This window comes from Propithecus coquereli, unplaced genomic scaffold, assembly GCF_000956105.1.
Source record: "Propithecus coquereli isolate 6110/MARCELLA unplaced genomic scaffold, Pcoq_1.0 Scaffold104, whole genome shotgun sequence".
NCBI lineage: Eukaryota > Metazoa > Chordata > Mammalia > Primates > Indriidae > Propithecus > Propithecus coquereli.
The window spans coordinates 6,913,595-6,941,442 of NW_012134303.1; the positions used below are offsets into that span (position 1 = coordinate 6,913,595).

Consider the following 27,848-nt stretch of genomic DNA (forward strand, 5'->3'; position numbering starts at 1 on the left):
TTTTTTTTTTTTTTATCGCTGTGGGGTATTTCATCATATGGATATACCACAATTTGCTTATTCATTCATCAGCTGACAGACATTTGGATTGTTTCAATAGTTTGGGTTATCGTAAATGATTATGTGATAAATATTTATTTTTAGGTCTTTGCATGAACATGTTTTCATTTCTTTTGGGTAAATACCTAGGAATGAAATGTCTTAGTTATATTTATTAGTATACACTTTATAAAAAGTGGCAAACTGTTTTCTAAAGTACTTGCACCATATTACATTGCATTCTATTGGTTTTCTAGGGCTGCCATAACAAAGTACCCAGGCTGGGTGACTAAAACAACAGTAATTAATTTTCTTACCATTCTGGAGGCTAGAAGTCTGAGGTCAAGGTGTCAGCAGGTTTGGTTTCTTCTGAGGTCTCTCTCCTTCGATTATGGCTGGCCGCCTTTCCCTATGTCTTCACATCTTATCTCTGTACCTATCTGTGTCCAAATATCTTCTTTTTTGAGGACACCAGGTATATTGGATTAGGGCCCATCTCAATGACCTCACTTTCACTCAATCACCTTTTTAAAGACCTTATCTCCAAATACAGTCACATTCTGAGTTGCTGGGGGTTAGGATTGCAGCATATGAATTTTGGGGGCATGGGTGGGTTCACAATTCAGCCCATAACACCCATCAACAAGGAATGAGGGCTTCAGTTACTCCACATTCTTACCCACACTTGGTATTGTCAGTCTTTTTAATTTTAATGATTTTAGCAGAGTTTAGAATTCATTGTTGTTGTTTTTATTTCAGAATATTATGGGAGGACAAATGTTTTGGTTACATGATTTGCTTTTGTGCAGTTTGAATCAAAGTTGTATGTGTGCCCATCACCAAGATAGCGTGCATCGTTACCCATTAGGTGTAAATTTACCCTTCCCCTCGCCCCACTCCCACCTGCTTGGATTCCGTTGAGTTTTACTACTATATGTGCACATGGGTTTTGATCAATTAGTTCTGATTTGATAGTGAGTACGTGTGGTATTTGTTTTTCCATTCTTGCCATACTTTGCTTAGAAGAATGGTTTCCAGTTCCATCCAGGTTGTTATAAAAGGTATTAGTTTACCACTTTTTTAATGGCTGAGTCGTACTCCACAGTATACATATACCTCATTTTATTAATCCACTCATGTATTGATGGACACCTTGGTTGATTCCACATTTTTGCAATTGTGAATTGTGCTGCGGTAAACATTCAAGTTCACATGTCTTTTTGATAAAATGATTTTTTCCCTTTGGGTAAATACCCAATAGTGGGATTCCTGGATCAAATGGTAGGTCCACTTTTAGTTCTTTGAGATATCTCCATACTGTTTTCCATAGAGGTTGTACTAGTTTGCAGTCCCACCAACAGTGTATTTTATAAGTGTTCTCTTCTCTCCACATCCATGCCAGCATCTGTTGTTTTTGGACTTTTTGATAAAAGCCTTTCTCACTGGAGATAAGTGATATCTCATTGTGGTTTTGATTTGCATTTCCCTGATGATTAAGAGACTTTGAACATTTTTTTATATGTTTATTGGCCATTAGTCTATCTTCTTTTGAAAAGCTTCTGTTCATTTCTTTTGCCCACTTTTTTATGGGGTTGTTTGATTTTTTTTCTTGCTGATTTGAGTTCTTTATAGATTCTGGTTATCAGGTCTTTATCGGATGTATAGTATGCAAATATTTTCTTCCATTCTGTAGGTTGACTATTCACTCTATTGATCGTTTCCTTGGCTGTACAGAAGCTTTTTAGTTTAATCAAGTCCCATTTGGCCGGGTGCGGTGGCTCACGCCTGTAATCCTAGCACTCTGGGAGGCCGAGGCGGGCAGAGGGTTTGAGCTCAGGAGTTCGAGACCAGCCTGAGCAAGAGCGAGACCCCGTCTCTACTAAAAATAGAAAGAAATTGGCCAAACAACTAAAAATAGAAAAAATTAGCCGGGCATGGTGGCACGTGCCTGTAGTCCCAGCTACCTGGGAGGCTGAGGCAGAAGGATCGCTTGAGTCCAGGAATTCGAGGTTGCTGCGAGCTAGGCTGACACCACGGCACTCTAGCCCAGGCAAGAGAGTGAGACTCTGTCTCAAAAAAAAAAAAAATCAAGTCCTATTTGTTAACTTTTGTTGTGATTGCCTTTGGGGTCTTCTTCGTAAATTATTTGCCTAGGTTGATATCTAGAAGAGTTTTTCCAACATTATCTTCTAGAATACTTATAGTTTCCTGTCTTAGGTTTAAGTCTGTTATCCATCGTGAATTAATTTTTGTGAGTAGTGAGTAGTGAGTACCACTCTTTGCTGGCGATATGATCTTATATCTAGAAAACCCCAAAGATTCTGCCAAAAGATTCCTGGAATTGATAAACAAATTCAGCAAAGTTTCAGGTTAAAAATCAATGTACACAAATCAGTAGCATTCATATATGCTAACAACAGTGGCAGATCCTGTTTCAGTCTTCTACATGTGGCAGTCCAACTTTCCCAGCACGATTTATTGAATAGAGATTCTTTTCTCCAGTGTATGTTTTTGTCTGCTTTGTCAAAGATCAGATGGCAGTAAGAGGCTGGTTTTATATCTGGGTTCTCTGTTCTGATCCCATAGGTCTATGTGACAATACCATGCTGTTTTAGTTACTACAGCCTTGTAGTATAGCTTGAAGTCTGCTAAAGTGATGCCTCCTGATTTGTTCTTATTGCTTAGGGTTGCTTTGTCTATTGGGGGTCTTTTCTGGTTCCATAAGAAGTGAAGAACTATTTTTCTTGGATCTGAGAAAAGTGATACTAGTATTTTAATGGGGATGGCATTGAATCTGTAGATCACTTTGGATAAGATAGACATTTTAACAATGTTTATTCTGCCAATTGATGAGCATGATATGTTTTTCCATCTTTTTATGCCCTCTGCAGTTTTCTTCCTCGGTGTTTCATAGTTCTCCATATAGAGGTCTTTCACCTCCTTAGTTAACTATATTCCTAGGTATTTTATTTTCTTTATTGCTATTGTGAATGCTATTGAGTCTTCGATTTGATTCTCAGCTTGACTGTTGTTAGCATATATGAATGCTACTGATTTGTGTACATTGATTTTTAACCTGAAACTTTGCTGAATTTGTTTATCAATTCCAGGAATCTTTTGGCAGAATCTTTGGGCTTTTCTAGATATAAGATCATATCGCCAGCAAAGAGTGGTAGTTTGAGATCTTTCCCCATTTGGATACCCTTGATTTCTTTCTCTTGTCTGATTGCTCTGGCTAGACTCCAGCACTATGTTGAATAGAAGTGGTGATAGTGGGTAACCTTGTCTGGTTCCAGTTCTATGTGGGAATACCTTCAATTTTTCCCTGTTCAGAATGATATTGGCTGTGGGTTCGTTGTGTATGGCCTTTATCATTTTGAGATAAGTCCCCTTTATGCCTATTTTGTTAAGTGTTCTTATCATAAAAGGGTGCTGGATTTTGTCAAATGCTTTTTCTGTGTCTATTGAGAGGATCATGTAGTCTTTGTTTTTGCTTCTATTTATGTGGTTAATTACATTTATAGATTTACATATGTTGAACCATCCTTGCATCTCTGGTATGAAGCCCACTTGGTCATGGATTATTTTTTTGATGTGTAGCTGAATTCCGTTTGCTAAGATTTTATTAAGAACTTTTATACCTATATTCATAAGGGATATTGGTCTGTAATTTTATTTTTTTGTTGTATGCCTTACTGGCTTAGTTATCAAGGTAATACTGGCTTTGTGAAACAAGTTGCAGAGGATTTCTTCCTTCTTTATGTTATGGAATAATTTCTGCAGTATAGGTACCAGTTCTTCTTTGAAGATCTGGTAAAATTTGGGTGTGAAACCATCTGGTCTGGGACTTTATTTATTTTTTTGGAAGATTTTTTTTATTGCTACTTCAATTTTTTTACTTGATATTGGTCTGTTCAGGAATTCTGTTTCTTCTTGATTGAGCCTAGGGGGGCTGTGTGCTTCCAAGAACATGTCCGTTACCTCCATGTTTTCAAGTTTATGTGCATAGAGATTTTTATAGTGTCCAAGATGATACTTCCATTGTATCACTTGTGATTTCTCCTTTTTCATTTCGGATTGAACTTATTAGAGTCCTTTCTTTTCTGCTTCTGGTTAATCTAGCAAGAGACCTGTCAATTTTGTTTAGCTTTTGAAGGAACCAACTTTTTGTTTCATTAATTTTCTGGTATAGTTCTTTTGTTATTGATTTCATTTAGTTCTGCTCTGATCTTGGTTATTTCTTTTCTGTGCTGGGTTTGGGATTGGTTTGCTCTTCCTTTTCCTGTTCCTTGAGATGATTCATTAAGTTGTTGATTTGTGATCCTTCTGTCTTTTGGATGTAGGCATTTGGGGCTATGAATTTTCTTCTCAGGACTGCTTTAGCTGTATCCCACAGCTTTTTTGATAATTTGTGTCCCCTTTATCACTTAGTTCAAAGAATCTTTTGATTTCCAACTTAATTTCCTCCTTGACCCAGCTATCATTCATCAGCAGGTTGTTTAGTTTCCATGACTTTGTGTGTGGATGTGTTTCTCTTGGAATTGATTTCTAATTTTATTCAACCGTGGTCTGAGAAAATACATAGTGTAATTTCTATGTTTTAAAATTTGCTGAGACATAATTTTGTGGGCTAGGATATGATCAGTCTTAGAGAATGTCCCATTAGCTGATGAGAAGAACGTGTATTCAGTGGTTTTTGGGTAGAATGTTCTATAGATGTCTGTTAGGCCTATTTGTTCTAGAGTTCTGTTTAAGTCCATTGTTCTTTGTTTAGTTTCTGTTTGTAGGATCTGTCCCATTCTATCAATGGGGCATTGAAATCCCTGGCAATTATAGTGCTGCTGTTTATCAATCTAGGTACTCCTGTGTTAGGTACATAAATATTTAGAATTATTATGTCTTCTTGTTGAATATTTCCCTTTACCATTATGTAATGACCATCTTTGTCTTTCTTTACTTTTGTTCATTTGAAGTCTATGTTATCTGATATGAAAATGGCTACACCAGCTTTCTTTTGGTTTATATTTGCATGGAATATTATTTTCCATCCCTTCACCTTGAGTCTTAATGAGTCCTTGCAGGTTAGATGTGTTTCCTGGAGACAGCAGATACTTGGCTTGTATTTTTTATCCATTTAGCCAGCCTATGCCTCTTGAGCAGGGCTTTTGTACTGCTTGAGTCAAAGTTATTATACAAATTTTCAAATATACTGAAAAGTTGAAATAATAGTATAGTGAAAAATGACTCCATACCTTTTGGCTAGATTCAACAATTGTTAACATTTTTCCATATAAGCTGTGGGATACAGCTAAAGCAATCTTGAGAGGAAAATTCATAGCCCTAAATGCCTACATCCAAAAGACAGAAAGATCAGAAATCAGCTCTCACCTTCTAACTCTATCTCTCTACATTTGCTGAATCATTTCAAAGAAAGTTGCAGACATATTGACACTTCAGTTCTAAATACTTCAGCCTGGGCCGGGCGCGGTGGCTCACGCCTGTAATCCTAGCTCTCTGGAAGGCCGAGGCGGGTGGATTGTTTGAGCTCAGGAATTCGAAACCAGCCTGAGCAAGAGCGAGGCCCCATCTCTACTAAAAATAGAAAGAAATTAATCGGACAACTAAACATATATAGAAAAAATTAGCCTGGCATGGTGGCGCATGCCTGTAGTCCCAGCTACTCAGGAGGCTGAGGCAGGAGGATCGCTTGAGCCCAGGAGTTTGAGGTTGCTGTGAGCTAGGCTGACGCCACGGCACTCACTCTAGCCAGGGCAACACAGTGAGACTCTGTCTCAAAAAAAAAAAAAAATACTTCAGCCTGCAGCTCTTGGGAATAAGGACATTCTCTTCTATAACCATAATACCATTATTATACTTAAGAAAATTATCAATATTTCTGTAATACTACCTACTTTATTTAATAATCATCTTATATTCAAATTTCCCCAATTGTCCCAAGAATGTCTTTTTTTAAAAAATGCAGATCTAGTCAGTTTCAAGTATTGTCTTTGTTCCATCTCTTTTAGTTTTTGTTTATGTTTTTAATTTAGGAACAGTCCCCCTCCTTCTTCATTTATGACATTGAAATCTTGATGAGTTATTTTGTACAGTTACTTTGTATAATGTCCCACATTCTGGATTTGTCTGAGTATTGCCTTATGGTATGTTGTTATTTTCAATGGCAACATGGTATTCTCTTCTATGAATATACTGTGGTTTATTTAATTAGTCCCCTATTGATGGTCACTTAGGTTGTGGGCATTCCTTTTGTGGCTCCTCTAACAAGCAGTATTTAATCCCAAGGAGTTTGCAGCCCCAGTAGGCCATGGTTAAAATCTGTGGTCATTTAATGAAGATAAAATGTTCCAAAGCCAAACTTCATTGGCATGAATATTACCCAGGACAGCTGCAACCATGGTTGCATCCTTTCCCCTTCCCTTTCCCCTCAAAGGGAGAGGTATTATCTTTTATGATTCTCTGATTTATTTTGAGAGGCTGTTGTCTGGGGCTGAGCTGAGACCAGGGTTCTCTCTTTGTAACTACCCACCCTCACTTGGCACCTCATCGTTAGCCATGGACTCTTCTGGTAATGCCAAGTGGCCTGAGGTATGCTTTGAGCTCCTGAGGTGTGTGCGCCTTCAACTTGCAATGCGTACCCCTCCCTCATACAGTTATTCTCACTTTAGCCTGTCCTTCCCTCCTCATCTCCTGGTATCCCAAGGCTAATCCTTCCGTCTGTGCTTTGGGCCCCATCCCCTCCTCCTTCTCTGGTCCTCTCACTGTCCAGTGCTACCTCCCCTCTTGCTTCTTCAGCCTCTCTCTCCGCTAGCTCCTTTCCTCACTCTATACATATGTTCAAGTTTCTCCCATTCTTAACAGTTATTTCTCTCTCCTGGTGCTACCTTTCAGTTACAGCTTCCATCTCTTTCTACACATTCACTCTTCTCAAGAGATTACTGAGGACCAGGGCTCTGCAAAGTAGGGTGCAAAAGATGTCCCTTTGGGGTGCCTGAAGAAAAGTTAGCATTTCAATTCATTTTAGAATTTCATCCTTTTAAATTCCATGTTAATTCTGTTGTACATTTATGTGTATGTTTTCCAGCATGCAGTTATACGTGTGTATCATTTGCCTTACTTTTAACTCTTCCCATCCTCTCCAGCCCCCTCAAGATTCAGACCTGCATTCCCACTGACTTATGAGCATCTCTCCCAGGCTCTCCCGCTGGTGCCACACATTCAGTACAACCCCAGCTTCTTTTCTTGTACCCCACTTTCTCCAATCTGCACCCTAGACTATAGGTCCTCCCTTAAGGAGAAGCCCCAACCTACTACCATCCATCTAAGCCATCAGCCTGGGGGTCATCTTTGACTGCTTTCCTTGTCTTATTTCTCTTTAATCCCCTGTCTAATCAATTAATTAGTCCTGGCAATTCAATTTCCTGACCTCCTCTCAAATCTGCCCATCCTCTCTTCTGTTACTGTGTCTGCCTTAAGGTTGATCTAGACATTGCTATTGCCAGTCCCTCACTGGTCTCCCTGCCTCCAGTGTACTACCCTGCATACAGCCACCAGCAGGAGCTGTGTACAATCATACATGTTGTCCTTCCCCTTAAAGGAAAAATCAAACCAAAGCCAACGCTTGATCTATAGGGTCTTCCATGATTTTTCACTGTACTGAGGTTATCTCATTATCTGTTATAATCCTCCTCAACTATGCTGTGAACTCTTGTAGGGCACGGGTCCCTGCCTTATAAGATGTCTTCATAATTGCCACATACAAAGAGCCAGGCACATTACATACCACCTAGTAGTGGCTTAGCAAGTGTTTGTGTGTGTGTGTGTGTGTGTGTGTGTGTGTGTGTCCATTGGATGAGAGTGGGAATAGAACTGTCATGGGTGAGAAGATGAGAGTGGTGTTGACAATCCTTTGAGAAATGCAGTTTTCCAGTGAGAAGCTCTGGCCTAGAGATGGGCCAAATGAGTGGATTAAGCTGGGTCGTTAAAGTTACCATGATAGTCATCTCTAGACATACTGGTGTGTGACTTAGGGCTGTGGGCAGCTCCAGGTGCCACCGTCCCATGATGGAGGCTCTTGCTAAGAGTAATGAAATGAAAGTCCAGCTTTCGACTCACAGAGACCTGGCATTAAGTCTTGCTGGCTGGGATGGAAATTCTGGCTTTACTAGTTACTGGCTGGATTGATGCTGAAAAGGATGATAATGATTATAACAGTGAATTTGAGTACATATTATATACCAGTACTGGGCCAAGAATTCTACATATATTATTTCACCTAATTTCACCAGAACCTGTTGAGGTGGAATCATTCCCATTTTATGGATGAGTCAACTGAGGCTCACCAAAATTAAGTGATTTGCCCAAAGTCGCATAGCAAATAAATGAAGGAACCAGAATTTCAATCTCAGCAGCCTGACTCTAGGCTGGAAATATTGATTTGGGAGTCATCAGTATATAGGAACCTGGATAAGATTACCTAGTGAGTCAGAGTAGATTGAGAAGGCCAAAGAATTGGTTCCGGGCCCCTCCAGTATTTAGGGACATAAGGAAGATCAAGCAAAGGACATTGAGAGTGATGTCTGAGAATCTCAGTACAGAAAGTCTTTGAAGGATGAGAGAATGATCAGCTGCATCAAAGGCTGCTACTGATGGATTAAGTAAGATGAGGCCTGAAAATTGACCAGGACAAGCATATCTGGTTGTACAGGTTGTTAGCTGCATAAGAGGGTGAATGATGCCCCAAATCTCCCTGACACCCTGGCTTGGAGATGACTCTGGGCAGAAGAATGGGTGCCTATTTAAAATTGCCCACTGGAATTGGGAACATGGAGGTCATTGATAACCTCAACAAAAGCAATTTAGGTGGAATGGTAGGAGGGAAAATTTGATTGGATTGGGTAGAAGAATACTTCAGAGGAGAGGAAAGGATGGCAATGAGTAGAGAAACATTTCGAGGAGTTTTTCTATGAAGTATAAAGCAGGGAAAGGGAGGTGGTAGCTGGAGGGGGAAAGTGAGGTCAAGAGTTTTTATTTCTTTAGATGAAAGATATTGTAGCATGTTTGTTTTCTGGTGGGAATGATCCAGTGGGGAAAAAAGGACAATTTTTGGTGTGACATATAGTGTAGGAATGGTGGGACTAGCCTTAGCCAGCAGCACGGGTGGTTCCTGCATAGTAGCAGAAGAAAAGGCAGCATGAAGGGCCCCCCACTCATAGTTTGCTGTCATGAATTTAAAGGGTTAACAGCATGGCTTTATATTCTTCTCCAGCTGTGTGTACTTGCAGGGTTATAGGGACATGAAGGCAGAGAGCTGGATTTAACCACGAATGTGGTTTTGTGAGGTAAGTAGGAAAAAGGGAGCGAGAGCATCGGGAGAGCTGAGAATGTACAGAAGGGAGGGATGGACCTTGAACTCAATGCTGGTGAGTGGAAGTGAGGACATGAGGTTGGTGAGGGGCAGTGAAAAGGTGGTAGGATCAATAGCTGTTGGTACTGGTGAAGTAGAAAAATCGTGCGAGTTGGGATGTGAGGAGGAGTGCATTGGATAGATAGGAAGTGGTGGCTGGAGAGTGGGGTGCATGACAGGTTATGGAGTGGTCACAGGTATTGATAATCACAGATAGGACCTTAAGAATAAGGGGAGAGGTAAGATGGAGAGGAAATCTTGAGGGGGAATGGAGGGCAAGGCACTGAGGCCAGGGTATTGTTAACTGTTGACAACACAGGGATTTTCACAAAGGAGTGTTGGAAAGAAGTCTCTGGGAAGAGAGAGGCAAAGCCTTCACGGACTGAGGGGGATCCACGTGCAGGGAGCCACAGATCACTGTAACAAGGAGGAGTAGTGGGTGCTGTAGTTTCGAGACGTGAGATTCAGATCAGGAAAGTGGTTAGCAAGGAGGCAAAGAGAATGTTCTGGAAGAGACAGCAATTTAGAAGCAGCAGTGAGGAGCAGAGAGGTGCCCTCCTGGCCCAATGGCATAAGGAGGTATGGGAGGAAAAACCCCAGCCACTTGAGAGGGCTGTCAGGATAGCAGTGTCTTCAGAGAGGGAACCAAGTTTTTGTTAAAGCATGAAGGGGAAGGGACTGCTCAGAGAAGGCTCTGAGGATGTGAGAAGATTTTGCTACTGATGGTCAGTGGGTTGCAGGGAATAGAATAGAAGGGTTTCAAGAATTGGGGAGGGGCAGGAAATGGGGGCAGATTAGGGGATGTCTGCAGCCACATGGGGATTAGAGTTCAGGTATGGAGGGGTGACCTAGGAGTCTTGGGCTTCTTCTGGTGATGGAAATAAACAGGGATGCAGGGCGCAGTGGGATCAGTGGTCTCCGTGGCAGAGTATGGTGGTGCGGCTGTCAGGATTGCGGGGTGGGGGGAAGGAGGTTGGGGATCTTGCTGTGGACAGAGTCCATGCACTTAATGTTTCAGGCAGTCTAACTCCAGAAGCGTGGAGAACTTTGCCACTCTGCTCTTTTGATGTTAAAAAAGATGTTGGCTTGGATGTGAGAAGGAAGTTAATGACCTGTGTAACTTAAAACATTTTTATTGCTTTTGACTTTCAGTTGCATCCATGTAGGATTTTGTCTGTAGCCTCAGGATCCCTCCAGCTGAAAAGGAACCAGGCTATGTTCATTAGAGTAGAGTTCCAGATGTGATTTCTGGAGGATAGAAATGAATTAACCAGGTGGAAAATTTTCTGGGGGAAGTATGGCATTTCACAGACATTGTTTGTAGAATGGGGAAAAGGGAGTTGGGGTGGCTTTGTGAGAAAGTTCCCAGAAATCAGCCCAGATTCAGTGCTTAGTAAAGAACTATCTTATCCAGGCTCAGTGGCACGTGCCTGGAATCCCAGCTACTTGGGAGGCTGAGGCAGGAGGATTCCTCGAGCCTAGAAGCTCAGAGATGTAGTACACTGTGAGTAGCCATCTGTGAGTAGCACCTGTGAGTAGCCACTGCACTCCAAGCCTGGGCAGCATAGTGAGACACTGTCTCTTAAAAAAAAAAATGGAGAAGAAGAACTGCCTTTTTTCTTCCCTATTGCTAAATGGCTTCTCGCCCCTTCCCCATGCCTATTGCTTCTTCTCTGGATTGTACTTAACTTCTCTGTGCCTTAGTTTCCTTCTGTCAAATGGGGATGGTCATAGTTCCTGCTTCACAGGAAAGTTGTTACAATTAAGTGAGATAACACAGGTAAAAGTATTTAACACAGTGCATTGTATATAATATAAGTACTTAAGAAACATAATTTGCCATTAAACGACAAATGGTAGGTTCTTGGCTCCCATTCAGTTCTCTTCTTACCACTAGTCGATTTCTTCTGATTTGCCCCCCCCCACTTCATCTGCTTCCTCCCTTCCTCTCCCTCTTTTCCCACGCTTCCTCCTTTTCCTGTTTCCTCTTTCCCCTTCCTGGCCCTGGTTGCCACTGGCAGCTGCACCCAGGTTAACCCTCTCTGTGGCCTCCCGAGGTAGGGAACTCTTGCAATAGGGGTGAGGCAGCCCTCAGAGGAGGGAAAGTGTTGGCGGGGGAAGTCAGGTGGCTACAGAGGTGTGGTGAGCCAGTGACAAGGGGCTCAGGAGCTGGCAGGCCTGTGTTGCAGGACAGGCTTGGCCACTGTGTGATGTGGGGCTGGGGTGGCAGAGAGTGGGCAGAGCAGACTAAGAAGGAAAGGATCACTTGAACAGGAAGGAGCTGGGCTGAGTCACCGTGTGGAAGGACAAGCAAGGACTTGCGCAAGTCCTGCCACTGCTTTTGCTGCTGATACCACTATTGTGAATACTACTCCCATTAAGAACAGCACTCCTCTGTGTCAGGCTTTTGTGGCAGGGAGGGGGCGGAGTAGCAGAGTGTGCCGGCTGAGACTATACATTCTAGGAGCCAGCCAGCTTGGATTTGAATCCTGGCTGTGACACCGAATGAGTGTGTTTCCTTGAGTAAGTTATCTAACCTCTCTGTGCCTCAATTTTTCATCTTTAAATGGAGATCATTGGTACAGTACAGCTGTTAGGAGGATTAGTTTGAATTAATGGTTTACAGAGTGCTTTTCACAGTTTCTGGAACTTAAGAAGCACTATATAAGTGTTGTATTTTTAAAAGTTTAAAAATTGTACAACAATCTTAGAACACAACAATTATTTCCATTTTACTGATGCCAAAACCAAGGTGGAGAGGTTAAGAGACTTGCCCGAGGCCACAGGACTACTGAGCAGCAGAGTCAAATCTAGAACACAGATTTCACAGACTCCAGAGTCCTAGCTTGCAACTGCAGTGCTTACCTGCCTCCCTGGACGTGCAGGTGAATACTTTGCTTTCTAGGAAGGTTGTAAGGGAGCGAGAGTCAGGTGGGTGCTGTGAGTACAGGTGGGTATTCAGCGACTGGAGCCTGAGAGGTCAGCAGAGGGACTTCTTGAGGATACAGTTGGGACCAGTGGCCACAGGCCCTTGACCTGGTTCTCTGCTCCCTGCTATGGGAAAGCAGCCTGGCTTCTCAGGCCCATTTTGCGGAGAGATCAAGTACCTTATGTACCTGAAGGTTCTCATTACAGCCAGAGAGCTGAGCCTTCCTGGGACTTTTTCCTCCTTGCCTGTCTTCCAGGTGACCTCAGTGATGTCAATTAACCCTTTTGCACCTCAGTTTCCTCATCTGTCAAGTGAGAATACTTTACCTTCCCACTGCATGGGGTTTTTGAGACACTGAGTAGATCATGGATGTGAAAACATTTGAAAAGCATAGAGCAGTACCCAAATTCTGGATAGTGGAGTGATCCCAGACCACATTACCGTGAGGGTCCAGTGTGGACCTGTCAGGCCTCCGTAGCTGCCTCGTGCTGGTGATGCCCAGTGTCAGATTTCATGACCTTTTCCAGCTGTTCCAGTGTGGTCTACAGAGATACTTGGAACCCCATCTCCTTTTCTGGATTCTTATGTTTCCCTTGTTGAACATAAAGTGACAGTTGAGCATCATTTGGGTCCCTGGGAAATTTTTCTTCTGCATAGATCTTTATTTTAAAGAGCCAGAGCCAGGGTCTGTGTCCAGAGATCACAGTTGTCCCAGCTCCCGTTCTGGGAGCTCTGCCATCTTTTTGGTTTCAGCCCTTGGCGCAAGGCACGCTTGGGCTCTGATGCCTGGGGAGCCTATAACTGCCTCCTCTCATTAGCACACAGTCTTCGTTATTGCTTGCCCTGTAGGGAACAGGGAGGCAACTGAACCCTTCCCCTGGTGTCCTTGTCTGTCTGGGCATCCTGTGTGTGTGAGTGTGTGTGTGTGTGTGTGTGTGTGTGTGTGTGTTAGGGGTTGTGTAAGCCCCAGAGGCTAGGCTTCTTGCCAGCTGATGAAGTTCTTTTTCCCCAGAATTGAGTTAGTCACCCAGCCATTTTCATTCTCTGCCTGCTGCCAAGCTCTGTAGTAGAGTCCCCATGCCAGGTCAAAACTGTGCTCTGCTTTGGTAATGCAGCGCTTCCATTTTGAGAGATGGGAAACAGGAATGAGTGAGCACACATGTTGGGTGTTGGGAGGGTGGGGACATTCCTTTTGGCACAAAAGAATTGGCCCAGCTGCTTGGTTTTCACTCCAAAGTAGGGCTAACCCTGGACTGACCCCTAGATATCCAACGGGGAAACTGTTTTTGGAGCTAGACCCTACTAGACCTAGCAATCCATTTTTCTAATCTGCAAAGTGAGGATAATAAATTCGATTCCGTATGTTCTTCATGTCAAATGAGAAATAAATAGTCCACCGTCTACTTGCCAGGAGCAGGAAGTGGCATAAGGTTGTGATTCTTCAAGTATATCCTGCAGAATACTAAGTGTTATATAAAAAGAGTCACTCGCTAAATAAATTTGGGAAACACTGGGTACACAATGGTAAGTAGGTTTCTTGTCTGTAGGGACCACTCAGGTCCTTAATATACCAGTAACATGCATGGTGATTCTCCAAGGCAATATATCACATGCCACATTTCTTAAAATTTTAACCAAACTTTCTCAGTGGAGCATTTTTCAAGTACCATCTCTACAAAATACCCTGTGGAAGATTTTGATCTGGGTCAGAGGAATATTCATTTTGTTCTTTTTTCTGAAACTGTGAAGAGAGGTGGGTTGGTGAAATGCGAGGGGCTGCTCAAATGCGGGTCCTAAAGAGCAAGGGTGTTCAACTGCAGACTCTGTTGAAATGATGCTTCCTGCTCTGAAACGCCTCTCTCCCTCCTGTCCTCACAGCTCCCCTTTGAATTGGAGATTTACTACATCCAGCATGTTATGCTCTACGTGGTGCCCATCTACCTGCTTTGGAAAGGAGGTAAGGCCAGCAAACCGCATCCCTATGCTACCCCCAACCTAACCTCTCCCTTCTGTTTTTGGGAGTCACAACCTCTTGGGTGTCCACCAGGATCTTCAGCTGCTGCTTGGCTGGGTTTCTTCAGCACGCTTTATGCCAGACACCAGGCAGTGGGGAAGTGGGCATGTTTGGGGCCTGCAAGGAGTCTGGGGGCTTTTCAAAACCGTCTTTTGTTGGGTGAACATGGTGCCACTGACTGCCTGTCTTAGGGCCTGGGCTTTGGGCGCTTGGTGGTGGCATTGGGGTTGCATGGAGCACCCCCTTCACACTCTCTTGCGCTTGTGCCTTCCCTGGCCTCAGTGTGCAGTGTAGGGGAGAAGGAGAGAATGAAGCACTCAGTCCCCTCAAGAGAGGGACCTTGTGCTCTCGCTCATTATGTCGGTCCTCTCAGAACCAAAGAAGATATTGAAAGAGACAAGAAGTCCAGAGACTAGGGGGATGGTGAGATTGAGGCAGGTGAGAGAGCAGTGTCCTTTATATAAAAGAAACCATTAGAAACCTTCACTGGGTCAAGAGGGAGGGACCACCAACGTGGTAGAGACAGCCTGGAAAGGAAGCTGATCTATTTGTGACTTCCCAGTAACCCTTAAATTATCCCTTCCCTCCATTGTGTAGCAGACAAAAGGAAAGCGTTATTCCTGTGCCCTCTAGGTTTGTAGTGAGAGCCACTCCTCAGTGTTCTGTACTTTCCAAAAGGCCCTGTACCTGGAAGACATTCTCTTTCAGGCTTGGCCACCAGCCTCTTTATCTTGGTTGCAGGGACTTTTCTGGGAGACCAACCCCTCCCTACCTCACCCCAGGCAGCAAGGATTTCATGTTCTACTGCACTATAGCTGGCATGGGACCACGTGGGCCCTTAAGCCCACTGGAAGATGATGTGGAAGTCCCACTGGGCTCTGCTGCTTCTTGGCTTACGCTTGCATCCTCTGACTCAGGCATTCTGGAAAATCTTAAGAGCTTCTGGCATGAGATAGCCCCAAGGACTAGTCACCGCAGGAACATGGTGGAGGATGGGCGCCTTTGCTCTCCATAGAGTCTACTTACAATAGACGAATTTGTCTCTTATGCTCTGGTTTTTCCATAGACTTGTCTAAATATTCTTTGAGGCTGCTTTTACCCTGTGCAGCCACTTGGGGTCTCACAATGTCAGAGAACACTAACTCCTTTTAGTTTGCTCTAAAAGCACTATTTTCCCCACTAAGTTTTAAGGAAAGTATGAAGTTCCAGTATCCAGGAGACTTGTGCCATTTCTCAGGTCTGTCCCCTGTGGCACAGGAAACAGCTTCCTAATAATACTCAAGTCTCAGACATACACCCCTTCTGAACAGAACCAGGCAGGCAGCTCTCCCAGGACTCCAGACCCCCAGCACTTGTCGTTCGTGGTTTCTGAGACATGTGATGGGGGGTCTGGCCAAGTCCATATGGCTGTTATTTAAACCTCTTTGTACTCTGAGTTCACCATAAAAACCTGTCAGGGAGCTGGGCTAGGCTGGTTTCACTGGAAAATACCAAGTAGCCATTCTCCTCCCTCCAAAAGAATAACTGGAGAAGACACTTGGCTAGACTTGGCTCATTCCACTGCAGACTTCTTTTGGATCTATTGCTGTGCTGTTTGGGGGAACCAAGCTGAGGAAGTAGGGATTCCAAGTCTTTTATATATATATATATAAAAATACCTTCTCAGACAAGATTCCAAGTCTTAATTCCAATTTATTTCCTACTCTTAGTGATTCTCTCCCTTCTCCTCTGGTGCCTGGCCCTGAGAAGGGACTGTAATAGCAACAGTAATAATATCCACAGTAAATATCAGTGACTGTTTTTTATTTGCTGTGTGCAAGATATTGTGCTAGGCACGTTTTATGTATTTTCCCTCACAAATAACCTGTTGAAGAATCCTCCTTCTACAGAGGAGAAAATCAAAAGTGCAGAAAACATTGGGAAGCTTGCCCATAGCCAGTAAGTAACAGGGCTAGGATTCACAGCCCAGCCTAGACTCCTTCCCAAGCTGGTGCTCTTTCCTAAAGGACAGATGTCTGCCTCCTGACCTTCAGCCATTCGCTCAACACATATTTGTTGAATACCTACTAAGTGCCTAGCATTTGTACTAGGGAATCGGAGACAAACCAGAAAGACATAGTTCTTCCACAGGGAGTCACTGTCTATTGGGGAAGATAGACAACTGTCATTGCAGCATGATAAGCACTGCACGGGGTACCGTGGGAACGGAATATGACTTTAGAAGTCTAGTTGACTTTCCCTTCTTCTTCACCATTTCTGGGAAGATAATTTTATCTTCTTAGAGCAGATCCTGCTTCCAGCCTGGTTCCCTAACTGCTGAGGTGAGAAATAGTAGGGCTGTAGTGAGAGAGACAATATGCTCTGTTACTGCTAATAACCTGTAGACACCCTAGCTCAGTGAGGATTTAGCTTGTAGGACAAGCTAAATGTAGTGATGTCATCAAGCTGACCTTTGACCCCAACTCCTGCATGACAGCATCCACAGCCCCCCCAGAACTTAATGGGCTGCATCACCTTCTATCTGGCCAACTTTCAGCTATTGCTAGGGCTCATCTCCCTTTCCAGCTCTTTGCTACCATCTGCTGTTCACTTGAGGGGAAGTAGGAGCATTGCAAGAAAAATCTAGATTTCTTCCTAAGGATAGTTTCACCTTTGGTCCCGAGACTTGGACCTCGGAGGAATGGATCTGGAGTGAGCAGTGGGAAGATTGTTTTTCTGTAAACCAAGAAAGCTGAGGGTTTCAGGCTTCTGTTCCCTAGAAGTCTCTTGTAATTTTCCAGAAATAAATGGCTTAGGAGTTTTTACTCTAGACAAGACAGCTCTCCTACAGATAACTCCTGTGCCCAGGAACCCCGTTTTTGAAAGACAAGGTCCTGCTTGAGCACGTAGTTTCTCTTCCTGTGGTTAGAGTAGGTGGGAGGCACTTCATGGGAATTCCACTCCTCCCCCCATTCCTGCAGTCCTTAGGCACCATCCCAGCACACGGGACCTCTCTCGGCCACACTGCTCTTTTCTTCCTCTAGCCTGGCTCTTCTTTTCCTGTTTCATTTCCTCCCAGCTCTTGCCTTTGGCCCTCTGGAACTACATTCCTCTTTTTCTTTGTGTGTGTGTGTGTGTGTGTGTGTGTTACAGTCTTTATTTTTTTAATTTAACTTTTTATTGGGTGCTGACAAAGTGTAATTGCATCTATGTGTAGGGTATCAAGTGATAGCATGATATATGTATACAATGTGGAATGATTGAATCAAGCTAATGAACTCTATTTCTTACAGTCTCCCCACCCCCACCAGCAGTTCCTCACAGAACATGGGGGCCTTCCTGTCTCTTGCCTGCAGCTCCCCCTAATGGAGGCTGCTCTTTCTGCCCTGTGCCCCCAATGCCGCCCAGCTCCCCACAGTCTGTTCTAGAGCACTATTTCATCTCTGCCTGATGGGAAAACGCTTTCTCCTTTACCATTCTCTTTATTTCTTTTTTCAGCACCACCATCACTTGACTTCTTGGTCACTTCCGCCACATTCCTGGAAGTCTCTGGCCCGTGGCTCTCAATATTTCCATTTCCACTTCACCCCGAGTCCTGAGCAACTTCCAGGCAGCACCACTCCCACCCACCCCCAGCTTCTCAAGGTTTGGGCTTCTTAATTGCAGTGACTTCCACGTTCCCTTCTCTTCAGCCTCCTGGACCATGTTTTCCCCTACAGCTCCTCTGTGTGAGATCATAAACTGCTATGTCTCTTTCTTTTACCCAAATATATACTGCTTTCAGCCTCCTTTCTTCCCATTCAGCTTGTATCACCATGACCTGTTACTGGAACTTTCCTCTCAGTAGTTCCTAAAAGTGTCTCACCCCCTTGTCCCTGCCAACTGGGATCAGCGTCCAATCCCTTTTTAGTGTGCCCAGTCTCAGCCCACTGAGAAACTCTCTTAAATCCTTCTGATTAAGGCCCCTAAAATTTCATAGTCTCTATTATAATTGTGCTCTCAACACCATTGCTCAATTATTTTCTGTCCATGGGCAGCTCCTCAACATATTGCCCTCACAAGTCCTGTGCTAAACCTTTACCACTCTCCTCAAACTTCCTGTCCTCTCCACTCTCAGCAGATGTCCCCTTCCCCATAAATGGCTGAGAAAATTGAGATTTTTCAGGCAGGAATTCCCTCAGTACCCTTCTCCATTTCTACAAGCTTCTTTACTGACATCCATCCTTACTTACCTCCCTCCCGTCCTGGAAGAAGTGGCATTCCTCCTGCTCAGGGCTGATCACACCCCTGTATGGTTATCTTCCATGTCTCCTACCTCCTTTGGAGCCTCATGCCGTCAACTAGTCACTTGTTTACCTGGATTTTCCACACTTTCTTAGCTACCAGCTTTTCAGCTAATAAAAATGCTCAGGTCTTTCCCATTCTAAAATAACTGTCTCTTTATCCCACACAACTCTGTAGTTCCTCTTCCCTTTACAGCTGAGCATCTTAAAACAATAGTGCAAACGGTATTTCCTAAAATTTAGTTCTTCGGGCATGACAATTTTTGTCTTATGCATTTAACCATCTGTTTTATTATGTATATAATGTATGTCGTTAAATCTATCGATTTTTTTTTTTTACTAAATATATTTGCTTTTAAGAGAAACCTCATATTATCCAGGAAATCATGCTTTTGACTTACTGGTTATCTATTTTAACAGGCTTGAAATACATAGCTATTAAAATTGAAACATTTATCTGTTTGCCACCTGAAATCACTACCCAAAGTACGTGACTTTGGGGAGGCACTTGTGTCTGCATTTGAGTCATCTTCTTAGTTACCTTTTATTCCTCAGAACATCGCACTCTGACATCTACCCCTCTGCCAGACTCCTCACAGAAATGGTACTTCTAAAGATTGCCAACAACTGACCATCTGACCAAATTGGATGACCTTCTCTCAGTCTTTATCCTGCTGGAACTTGGCTACGTTGGATATTGTTGATCACTGCTTTTCAGAATGCTCTGCTTTCAGGGCTTCCAAAGTTTCTCTCCTGGCTCACCTACCCCACTGACCATGCCGTCCCAAGCCTCCTTCAGAAGTTCTTTTTCTTTGGTCCTCTGAGATGTTGATTTTCCCAGAGTTCTGTTCTAGGCTCACCTCTCAATCTAATTCTCTGGGATGGTCTCATGTGCTCTCATAGTTTAACTACCAGTTTGCATAGTGATGGCCACCATATTGCTATCTACAGCCCAGACTTAGGAGATTCACGGTCATAGGGTTTACTCAACATCTCCACCTGAATGTCCCAAACACACCTGAAACTCAGCCTGTCTATGCTGAAATTATTACCTTCCCCATCAGCCCTGCTGCTCTTCCTGTGGTTCTTGGCGAGCGGCACCACCCGGTTACCCCAGCTAGAATCTGGGACTCGGCTCTGCCTTCCATATCCAATCCATCCATTCATCTAGCACATATTAACAAGTGCCTTCTTTCTGCCACGCTTCATGCTGGCCACTGGGGTAACCCTGATGAGCAAAAATCAGGCACCACCCCTTCTCTCATAGAATTTATAAGCTAGTGGGGACAGAGAGATATAGGTAAAATAATCACATCAGTGCATAGTTACAACTGAGATAAGTACTCTGAAAGAAAGGAACACGCTTAGAGCTTAGAACAAAACAAGCTGACCTAATCTGGGGGTTTACGGGACAGTTCCCTGAGGAAGTGACGTTTAAACAGAGATCCAGAGGCTGAGTAAGGTTTACTAGGCAAGCGTAGGATTAAGGGAGATGAACTCTTATAGACGGACAAAACGGCATGTGCAACAGCACTGTGGCAGAGGGGAGAGCAGGGGAGGGCGGATGACACTGGGCTTTGTCGGCCACAGTCAGGGGTTTGGCCTTGATTCTAAGAGCTATGGGAAGCCTGTGAAAGTTTTAAGAAGGGACGTAACAGCTTGTTTCACCATTTACTTATTCTTATGTAGTTCATTTACAAAATTTACAAATTTTAGTTCAAAAATCAAAAATACAAAAAGCCATACTGTGAAACATGTCCTTTCCACCCCTTCCTTCCATCCACACAGTTCCCCACTACAGCCTACATGTAACCATCATTTTTGATTTTGCGCATCCTCCAGGAGTTTATATTTGCATATATAAGTAAATTTTTTAAATGTATTTTCCCCCCTTAAGACATACATCCCCAAACACCATACATACAACCATCCTGTTGTTGTTGTTACTGTTTTGCTTAACACTATTTCTTAGAGAGCTTTCCATGTAAGCCCGTAGGAAGCTGCCTCTTTCTTTTTTACAGCAACCTAGTATTTCATCATGCAGGTGACAGAATACAGTATAATCAAAATGGCAAAGCTCCATATAACACAACTGCATGTCAGATATTGTTTTAAGCTTTTAAGCTCTTCACATGTGTTAACTCATTTAATCCCCATGAGAACCCTTTTAGGTAGGTGTTACTGTTATCCCTCTTTTACAGATGAGGACACTGATGCTCAAATAGTAAGTGGCAGATGCAGGATGTGAACCCAGTAGTATGGCTCCAGGGTTCTTGCTTTTAATCATAGCACAAGGTTACAGCACTATACTTACCATTTATTTATCTCTGAATAAATAAATCTCTGAATAATAAATCTTTTATTTATTCTCTCTGCTATTGATAGACATTTAGGTTGTTTTACATCTTTTGCTAACATAAATAACACTACACTGAATGACCTGGTACCTATGCCATTTTGCATGTGAGCAAGTATATCTATAGGTTAAATCCCTCTAAGTGGCAATGCTGAATCAAAGAGTTATATGTGTTTATAATTTGGATGGCTGTTTCCAAGTCGATAAAAGTTCTACCAAGTTGGACCAAATGCTCACTAGCAATGCATGACAGTGCCTGTTTCCACACAGCCTCGCCAAAAGAGTGTATTTCCAACCTTTTGGATTTTTTGCCCATCTGATGAGTTAAAAAAATGGTGTATCAGTTCAATTTTAGTTTGAATTTTTCTTACTTTAAGTGAAGCTGAGTATCTTTTTGTATGTTTAATATTGGCATTTAATTTCCTGTTTCTTGAACTACATGCTCCTTTACCGTGCTCATTTTTCTATCGTGTTGGCCTTTTCAAAATTTTTGAATCCTAAGAGCTCTTTTTATATAAATATTAAGAGTTAGCCCTTGATGATATGAACTGCAGATATTTTCCCCAGTTTTGTTGTCTTTTGACTTTGCTCATGATTTATCTTTGCCATGTGAGATTTTTACATTTCCATGTAATTTAATTTATCTCGCTTTTATGGCTTCTGAATTTTGAGTCATGGTTAGAAAGCCCTTTCCTACTCCAGTAGCTCAGATAGGGTCATAGCACTTCTCTGTTTGGAAAGTTTCAGTGGCTCCCCCTTGTCCCTAATGCACAAAAGACCCTGTATGACCTGGTCCTTAAACTCTTCTCCAACCTCATCTCTTTATACTCCCTTCCTCGTACTCTACACTGTGGTGCTACCAAATCCCCTTGGGTTCCCTGAGTTTGTCGTGCAATTTTTATGCCTCTGTGCCTTTGAAAATGCTATGACTTCTGCCAGGAATGCCCTTCTTCCAGCTGTGGGCCTGGAAAATATCCACTTCCCAAAACTCGCCTTAGCAGTCACCTTCTCCAGGAAGCCCTCTGTAACTACCCCTGTCCCCTCCAGCTGCTTCCATCCCTCCTGTGATTGTCCTCTTCACAGTGCAGTGAGGGTGTCTCTTTAAGTGCTGATTTCCCCCAGGACAGGAATTTTTCTTTTCTTCTTGGTGTGTAGGGGCTGGATGGGTGAGTGAATGAACCTCTACTCAGGGATGTATTCACACACTGCACATCGCACACCAACTAACATTTATTGCGCACATTGTGTGCCCTAGGCACTGGGTAAGTGTGTTACATGCATGATCCTGATCTCATTTAATCCCCACAATGTCCACTAGGCTTATGGGAGCGCATCACCTGGGGCCCATAACCTTTAATGAGAAAAGAAAAATCATGCCTTCATTTGCATTAACTCCGACTGAAATATAGTTGTCCCTTGGTATCCATGGGAGATTGGTTCCTGGACCCACCCATGGATAGCAAAATCCGTGGAAGCTCAAGTCTCTGATATGAAATGTAGTAGTATTTGCATCTAACCTATGCACATACTCCTGTATACTTAAAATCATCTCTAGATTACTTATAATACCTAATACGATGTAGATGCTATGTAAATGGTTACTATATTGTTTTTTATTTGTATTTTTTACTGCTGTATTGTTATTTTTTGTGTTTTTTTAAAAAATGTTTTTGATCTGAGGTTGGTCGAGTCTGTGGATGTGGAAATTGCAGATATGGAGGGCCAACTATGTAGTATTTCCTTTAATTATGAATGTAGACAACAAACCACAGTTACATTAGTAGCACTCGGCGTGTTGTTGTTAATGTAAATCCCAGATATTTTCCTCTCATGTTACAGTTGCTGTAGGTGTCTCGAAAAATCACTCACATTTATTGTTACCTCAAAATTTAAAAACAGATTTGTCTTTTAAAAGTATTCTGATAACCGTATTTCAGCATGATTGTTTTCTTTTGTATTCCTATATATTTTATTTTATATACTTAAAAACTTTATTCTCAGAGGGAGCCGTCTCACTTCCCCACACTGCCCAGGTTGTGCACAGCACCACAAAGGTTAGGCACACTTGTGTTGGAGTTTAAACTGACATTTGAAACCAGGCAGGCAGGAGTGCCTTATGCTGCCTCTCCACGGAGTCACTGGATTCAGACAGACTGTGGGTTAATATCCTGGTTCTGCCACTTGCTAGCTAGTTCTGGCCTTTGGGCTAGTGCCTTAACCTCTCTGTGTCTGTTTTCTCACTTGTAAAATGGGGGCTATAGTATTAATAAGAGTACCTGCCTCATAGGTGTTGTGAGGATTCAATGAGCTAATATACGTAAAGTATACAGAACAGTGTCTTGACACACAGTAAGTGCTATGTATCGCTTTTCTATTATTATCGTCATCATTATTATTAACCACTGTTCTGCCTTTCGTTAATTACATATCTGTCTTTCAACTAGATTTGTGGGCTCTAAAGGTCAAGATGGTTCCTTGCTTGAATCTAAAGCCCCAGAACCTTTCACGTACTGAGTGCGTGCTTGTCAGTGGATTTAACGTTGCTCCCTCCATTGAGACACCTGTTTCTCCTTTGGGCTCCAAGACACCCCTCTCTCCTGGTTCTCCTACTTCTCTGGCTTGTTCTCCTTGAGCTCTCTTGCTCTGCCTGCCCCATAGATCCTGGTGTTCCTCATTGATAGAGCTGATGCAGGCTCGAGAAGCACCACAGGTACTTCAAAAATAACAATGAGACCCTATACTTCCACACCCCTTCTCCCAACCTGCTCCTCTTCCTCCTCCTCTATTTCCTATCTTGGTTAGTGGCTCCACTCTCCTTCCAGTGACAAAGTCAAAAACCTAGGCAACATCCTGGATCCCTCCCTCTGCTTCATCCCCTATACCAGTCAGTTCAGAAATTCTGATGATTCAAATCCTCAAAATTGTTGGCACATTTGAACCTTCCTCCCCACCCCTGTCCCCACCACTGCTGTCCCAGTCCAGACTGTCAGCCTCTATTACCAGGACTACTTTGTTCTCTCTCTCCTCTCCTTGTCCCCTACCTCCTATCCAGTCTGTCTTCCCTGCAGTCTCCAGAATGACCTTTCTAAAGAAAGAGAAAATCTAGTCAGATTGTTGCCCAGGCTGGCCTTGAACTCCTGGGCTCAAGCAATCCTCCCACTTCAGCCTCCTGAGTAGCTGGGACTACAGGTGTGTGCCACCATGCCTGGTTCATCACTTTCTAAATGAACAGATCTGTTGACAGGTTTGTCCAACCTGCTCCTCTCTATGTCCAGGCACACATTAGCTTCCCTACCTGGAATGTGGCAAACTTAGTGTCCTCCTTTACAAGTTAGCTCAGGGGTAATACCTCTCTGGAGGTGTCTGTGACTTCCGTGGGCAGCCTAAGGCACATTTTCCTTAATGTGCCTTTCTCCTTGTATTTTTTATATGGCTTGAGTGTAGCAACTGCCATATCTAATTGTCTGTGTTTTGCCACTAGGTGGCAGTAGTCTTATATTTTCATCTTTTCAGGAGATGAGGCTATAAATTAAGATTGGATATTTATTTTTGTTTTAATCATTTAAACTAATGACAGATATTGATTAAATTAATAATTATTATTATTGTGATTAAGATGATATAGGAATAGGTAGAGAGTGATGTCTGTGAGGCTGTTGGATTTTGGCCTGGGTGACTGGGTGGGGCGCCACTAAGAGGAGGCACAGAAGGAAGGAGTGTGTTTTAGGGAGTATCGGAGTACCTTAGTCTGTTTGGGCTGCTGTAACAAAAATACCATAGACTGGGTAGTTTATAAACAACAGAAATGTATTGTTCACAGTTCTGGAGGCTGGGAATCCAAGATTAAGATGCCAGTAGATTCAGTGTCTGATGAGGACCCATTCCTCATAGACGGCGTCTTCTCACTGAGTCCTCACTCAGGAGGAGGGGCAAACAGCCCCCCTTGGGCCTCTTTTATAAGGGCATTAATCCCATGCATGAGGGCTCCACCCTCATGAGTCAGTCACCTCCCAAACTCTCCACCTCTTGATAGATCACACTGGTGGTTAGGTTTCAACATGAATTTTGAGGGCACACAAACATTCAGGTCACATCAAAGAGGAAGATGCTTTTACTTGAATTTGAGGCAATTTTCTAGGCTATCTAGGTTGAGTTGTTCAGGAAGCAGGATAGAATATTCTGGAGCTATTCAGGGATGTCTGGGCTAGAGGCTGACTGTGGTATCATTAGTCTAGAAGTAGTAGATACAAGCATTAGGGTGGATAAGTTGGTCTGGGGTAACTGTGTAGGCGGGGAGGAAATAGAACTCAGGAAAAAGGCTTGAAGAACATTAACCTGTAATAGCAGACAAAGGAAGAAGAGTGTAAGGAGATTGCAGGAAAGGTCAGAGCAATCCAGGAAACTAAGGTAGTAGAAATTTTCACCAAATTAGTAGTAACCAAGCCACTTTGGATCTGAGAAGTGCAGTAAAATCAGGCCTTTAGAGAAGTGGGGATGGGAAGGGTTTCTCCTCTCCCCTCCTCGCCCTTCCCCTCCTCCTTCCTTACTTGCCTTTTCCCTTCCCTCTCCTTTCCTTTCCTTTTTTTCTCTGCCCTGAGGCTGGGCATGTACAGATGATAAGATGAAAGCCAGTAGGGCTAGAGCATGCACAGCTTTGATCTTGACACTTAAGTGAGCGTCCTGCTCTGTACCCAGAGAATCTAAGGTGGCTGGGTGTGTAGAGCAGTCCCACCTTACCTCCCACCCTGTCAAAGGCACTGAGAAGCTGGAGCAGAGAGGAAGGTGAACACACCAACCTGAACAGACAGGTTCAGCAGAGATGTGCACGATGAAAAGCGCATGCTGCCCATTACAAAGCTAGACTGCCTGGTTTCAAATCCTGGTTCTCTTCCTTCCTACCTGTGTGACCTCGTTCAAGTTCCTTAACTTCTCTGTGCTTCAATTTCCTCATCTGTAAAACAAGAATAACAGCAGTACTTCCTCATAGGGTTGTAATGAGCATGAAACTAGTCAGTGTATGTAAAGCCCCTATCAGTGCCTGTCACATAGTTGGTGCTATATAAGTTGTTTGCTATTATTGGTGTGATTTCTGCTTGCCAATGTGCCATGACTCTGCCTACTAATCTAATAAAATGTGGACTGAGCAGTTTCTTAGGTTCTCACATTAGGAAGCCACCCTTTGGGGATGAGCTAGTGAGAAGGTAGGTAGAAGTGTGGGGAGAGAGGGATGAAGAGTCCCCCTTCCCATCAGGGGTTGAAGGTGCTAGTGCCAGAGTTCAAGGCCATGGGGTCCATGCTGGTGTGAGAGGGAGGCTAGGAGAGAGCTGGGGAACAGGAGGAATTCCATGGGGGGGTGGGAAGGGAGGGGCATCAAGGGATCAGAGGTCACAAGGAGGTCTAGGGGCACGTGCATAGAAGGAATGAGGATATGAAAGCTGAAAGGATGGCAGGTTGTGGTCACATGATTCCGGCAGAGGCGGGGTGGTTCAGAGCGGTGACAGAGGGCAGCTTGTGGGTGGTGAGGCGGAGCACACTTGCAGAACTGAGGAGGTTCAGGAGGCCACGAGGTTAGGGTGTTGGAAGGGGCGCCCTCATGAAATCACCCAGAATGCTGGCAGGAAAAGGTGGAATGGAAAAAGGAAGATGGCAAACTATGTCACACTGATCTGGGATGACTCTGACAGTAACTTGGGGGCCAACAATGGGGGAAAGTGACGAAGAAGAGGAGCTGAACCTTGAAAGAGAGAGAAGGGGAAGAGTAAACATCTAGGAGTGATAATGGAGGGCTAGAGGAATTTTCAACTTCCCTCCCGCCACAAAAGCTCACTGCAGGAACAGAAGGACAGAAAAGAACAGCCTCTGCTCAGAGAAGTCAGTGAGAGAAGCAGCGTCCCCAGGGGACAGCCAGGGTTCCTGAGGGTGAGAAGGTGAAAGGGACATTCTAGGGAAACACGGCAGGTGTCCCCGGGCTGCCAGAGGTTGTAGCGGGATGGTTGGAGGGTAGTCAGCCGTGGGATGGGCTGCCCGCACAGCTGTGGGATGGCAGCTCGGTCCTGCCTGCGGGGCTGGCGGCGCAATTTGAGAGCTCCCCTCTGAGAGCTCCTTAGTCTTTGTGATGTGTTTTGCTTGGTTGGTTGTAGTTGTTTTCATGTAGGCAGCGGTTCTTAGCCTGGGGTCCACAAATAGGATTTAAGGGGCCCGTTAACTTGAATGGGAGTGGAAATCATGTCTTTATTTTCCCTGGCCTCTAGCAGAAATGTAGCACATGAATGCAGGCAACAAACACCAGTGGTATTAGTCCTACCTGTGACTTCGTTGCCACTAGCAATCACAGATGGCTTCCTATCATATTACAGTAGTGGCAGCCATCTCAGAACACCGTTTATGCTCATCACTGCTTTGAAATTATAGTAGTTATTCAGCTTGCTGCTACATCTTGTGATTAAATGCATGTATATAAAGCATGATTGTTGTATTAAGAAATTTTAAAATGTTTTGGTAACTGTGTTTTAATATCATTGGCTTTCTTTGTAATCCTTTGCCTTTTATTTTGTACATTTCAAATGTTTTTCTGAGGAGTCCAGTGATCTCCCGAGGCTGCCAGAGGGTTCCCTGCCTCCCAGCTGCTGGGAAACCCCCTCTGTTGCACTAGAGGGAGCTCTTGTTTCAGAATTGGTGAGCAGTGGCCTTCTCAAGCTTGACACCCAGTAAGAAAGTTGTCCAGAATTGCAGGCAATTCAGATGTCCTTTGGGAACATTTCAGGAAACTGAGGTTTAAGAACCCCAGTGTTGGCCGGGCGCGGTGGCTCACGCCTGTAATCCTA

At 43.6% G+C, this 27,848-nt stretch overlaps 1 protein-coding gene across 7 annotated transcripts in view; it reads left to right on the forward strand.

The window, feature by feature from the left end:
* Nucleotides 1–27,848, forward strand: part of TMEM164 (transmembrane protein 164) — a 158,166-nt gene that overhangs the window by 112,454 nt on the left and 17,864 nt on the right. For 6 of the 7 annotated variants that reach the window (XM_012645615.1, XM_012645607.1, XM_012645636.1 and 3 more), the window contains one exon: nucleotides 14,271–14,349. In XM_012645615.1, the coding sequence (XP_012501069.1) occupies nucleotides 14,271–14,349 (79 nt within the window). Of the gene's footprint in view, nucleotides 1–14,270; nucleotides 14,352–27,848 lie in introns of those variants that run through there. The other variant, XM_012645642.1, reaches the window with a different exon arrangement.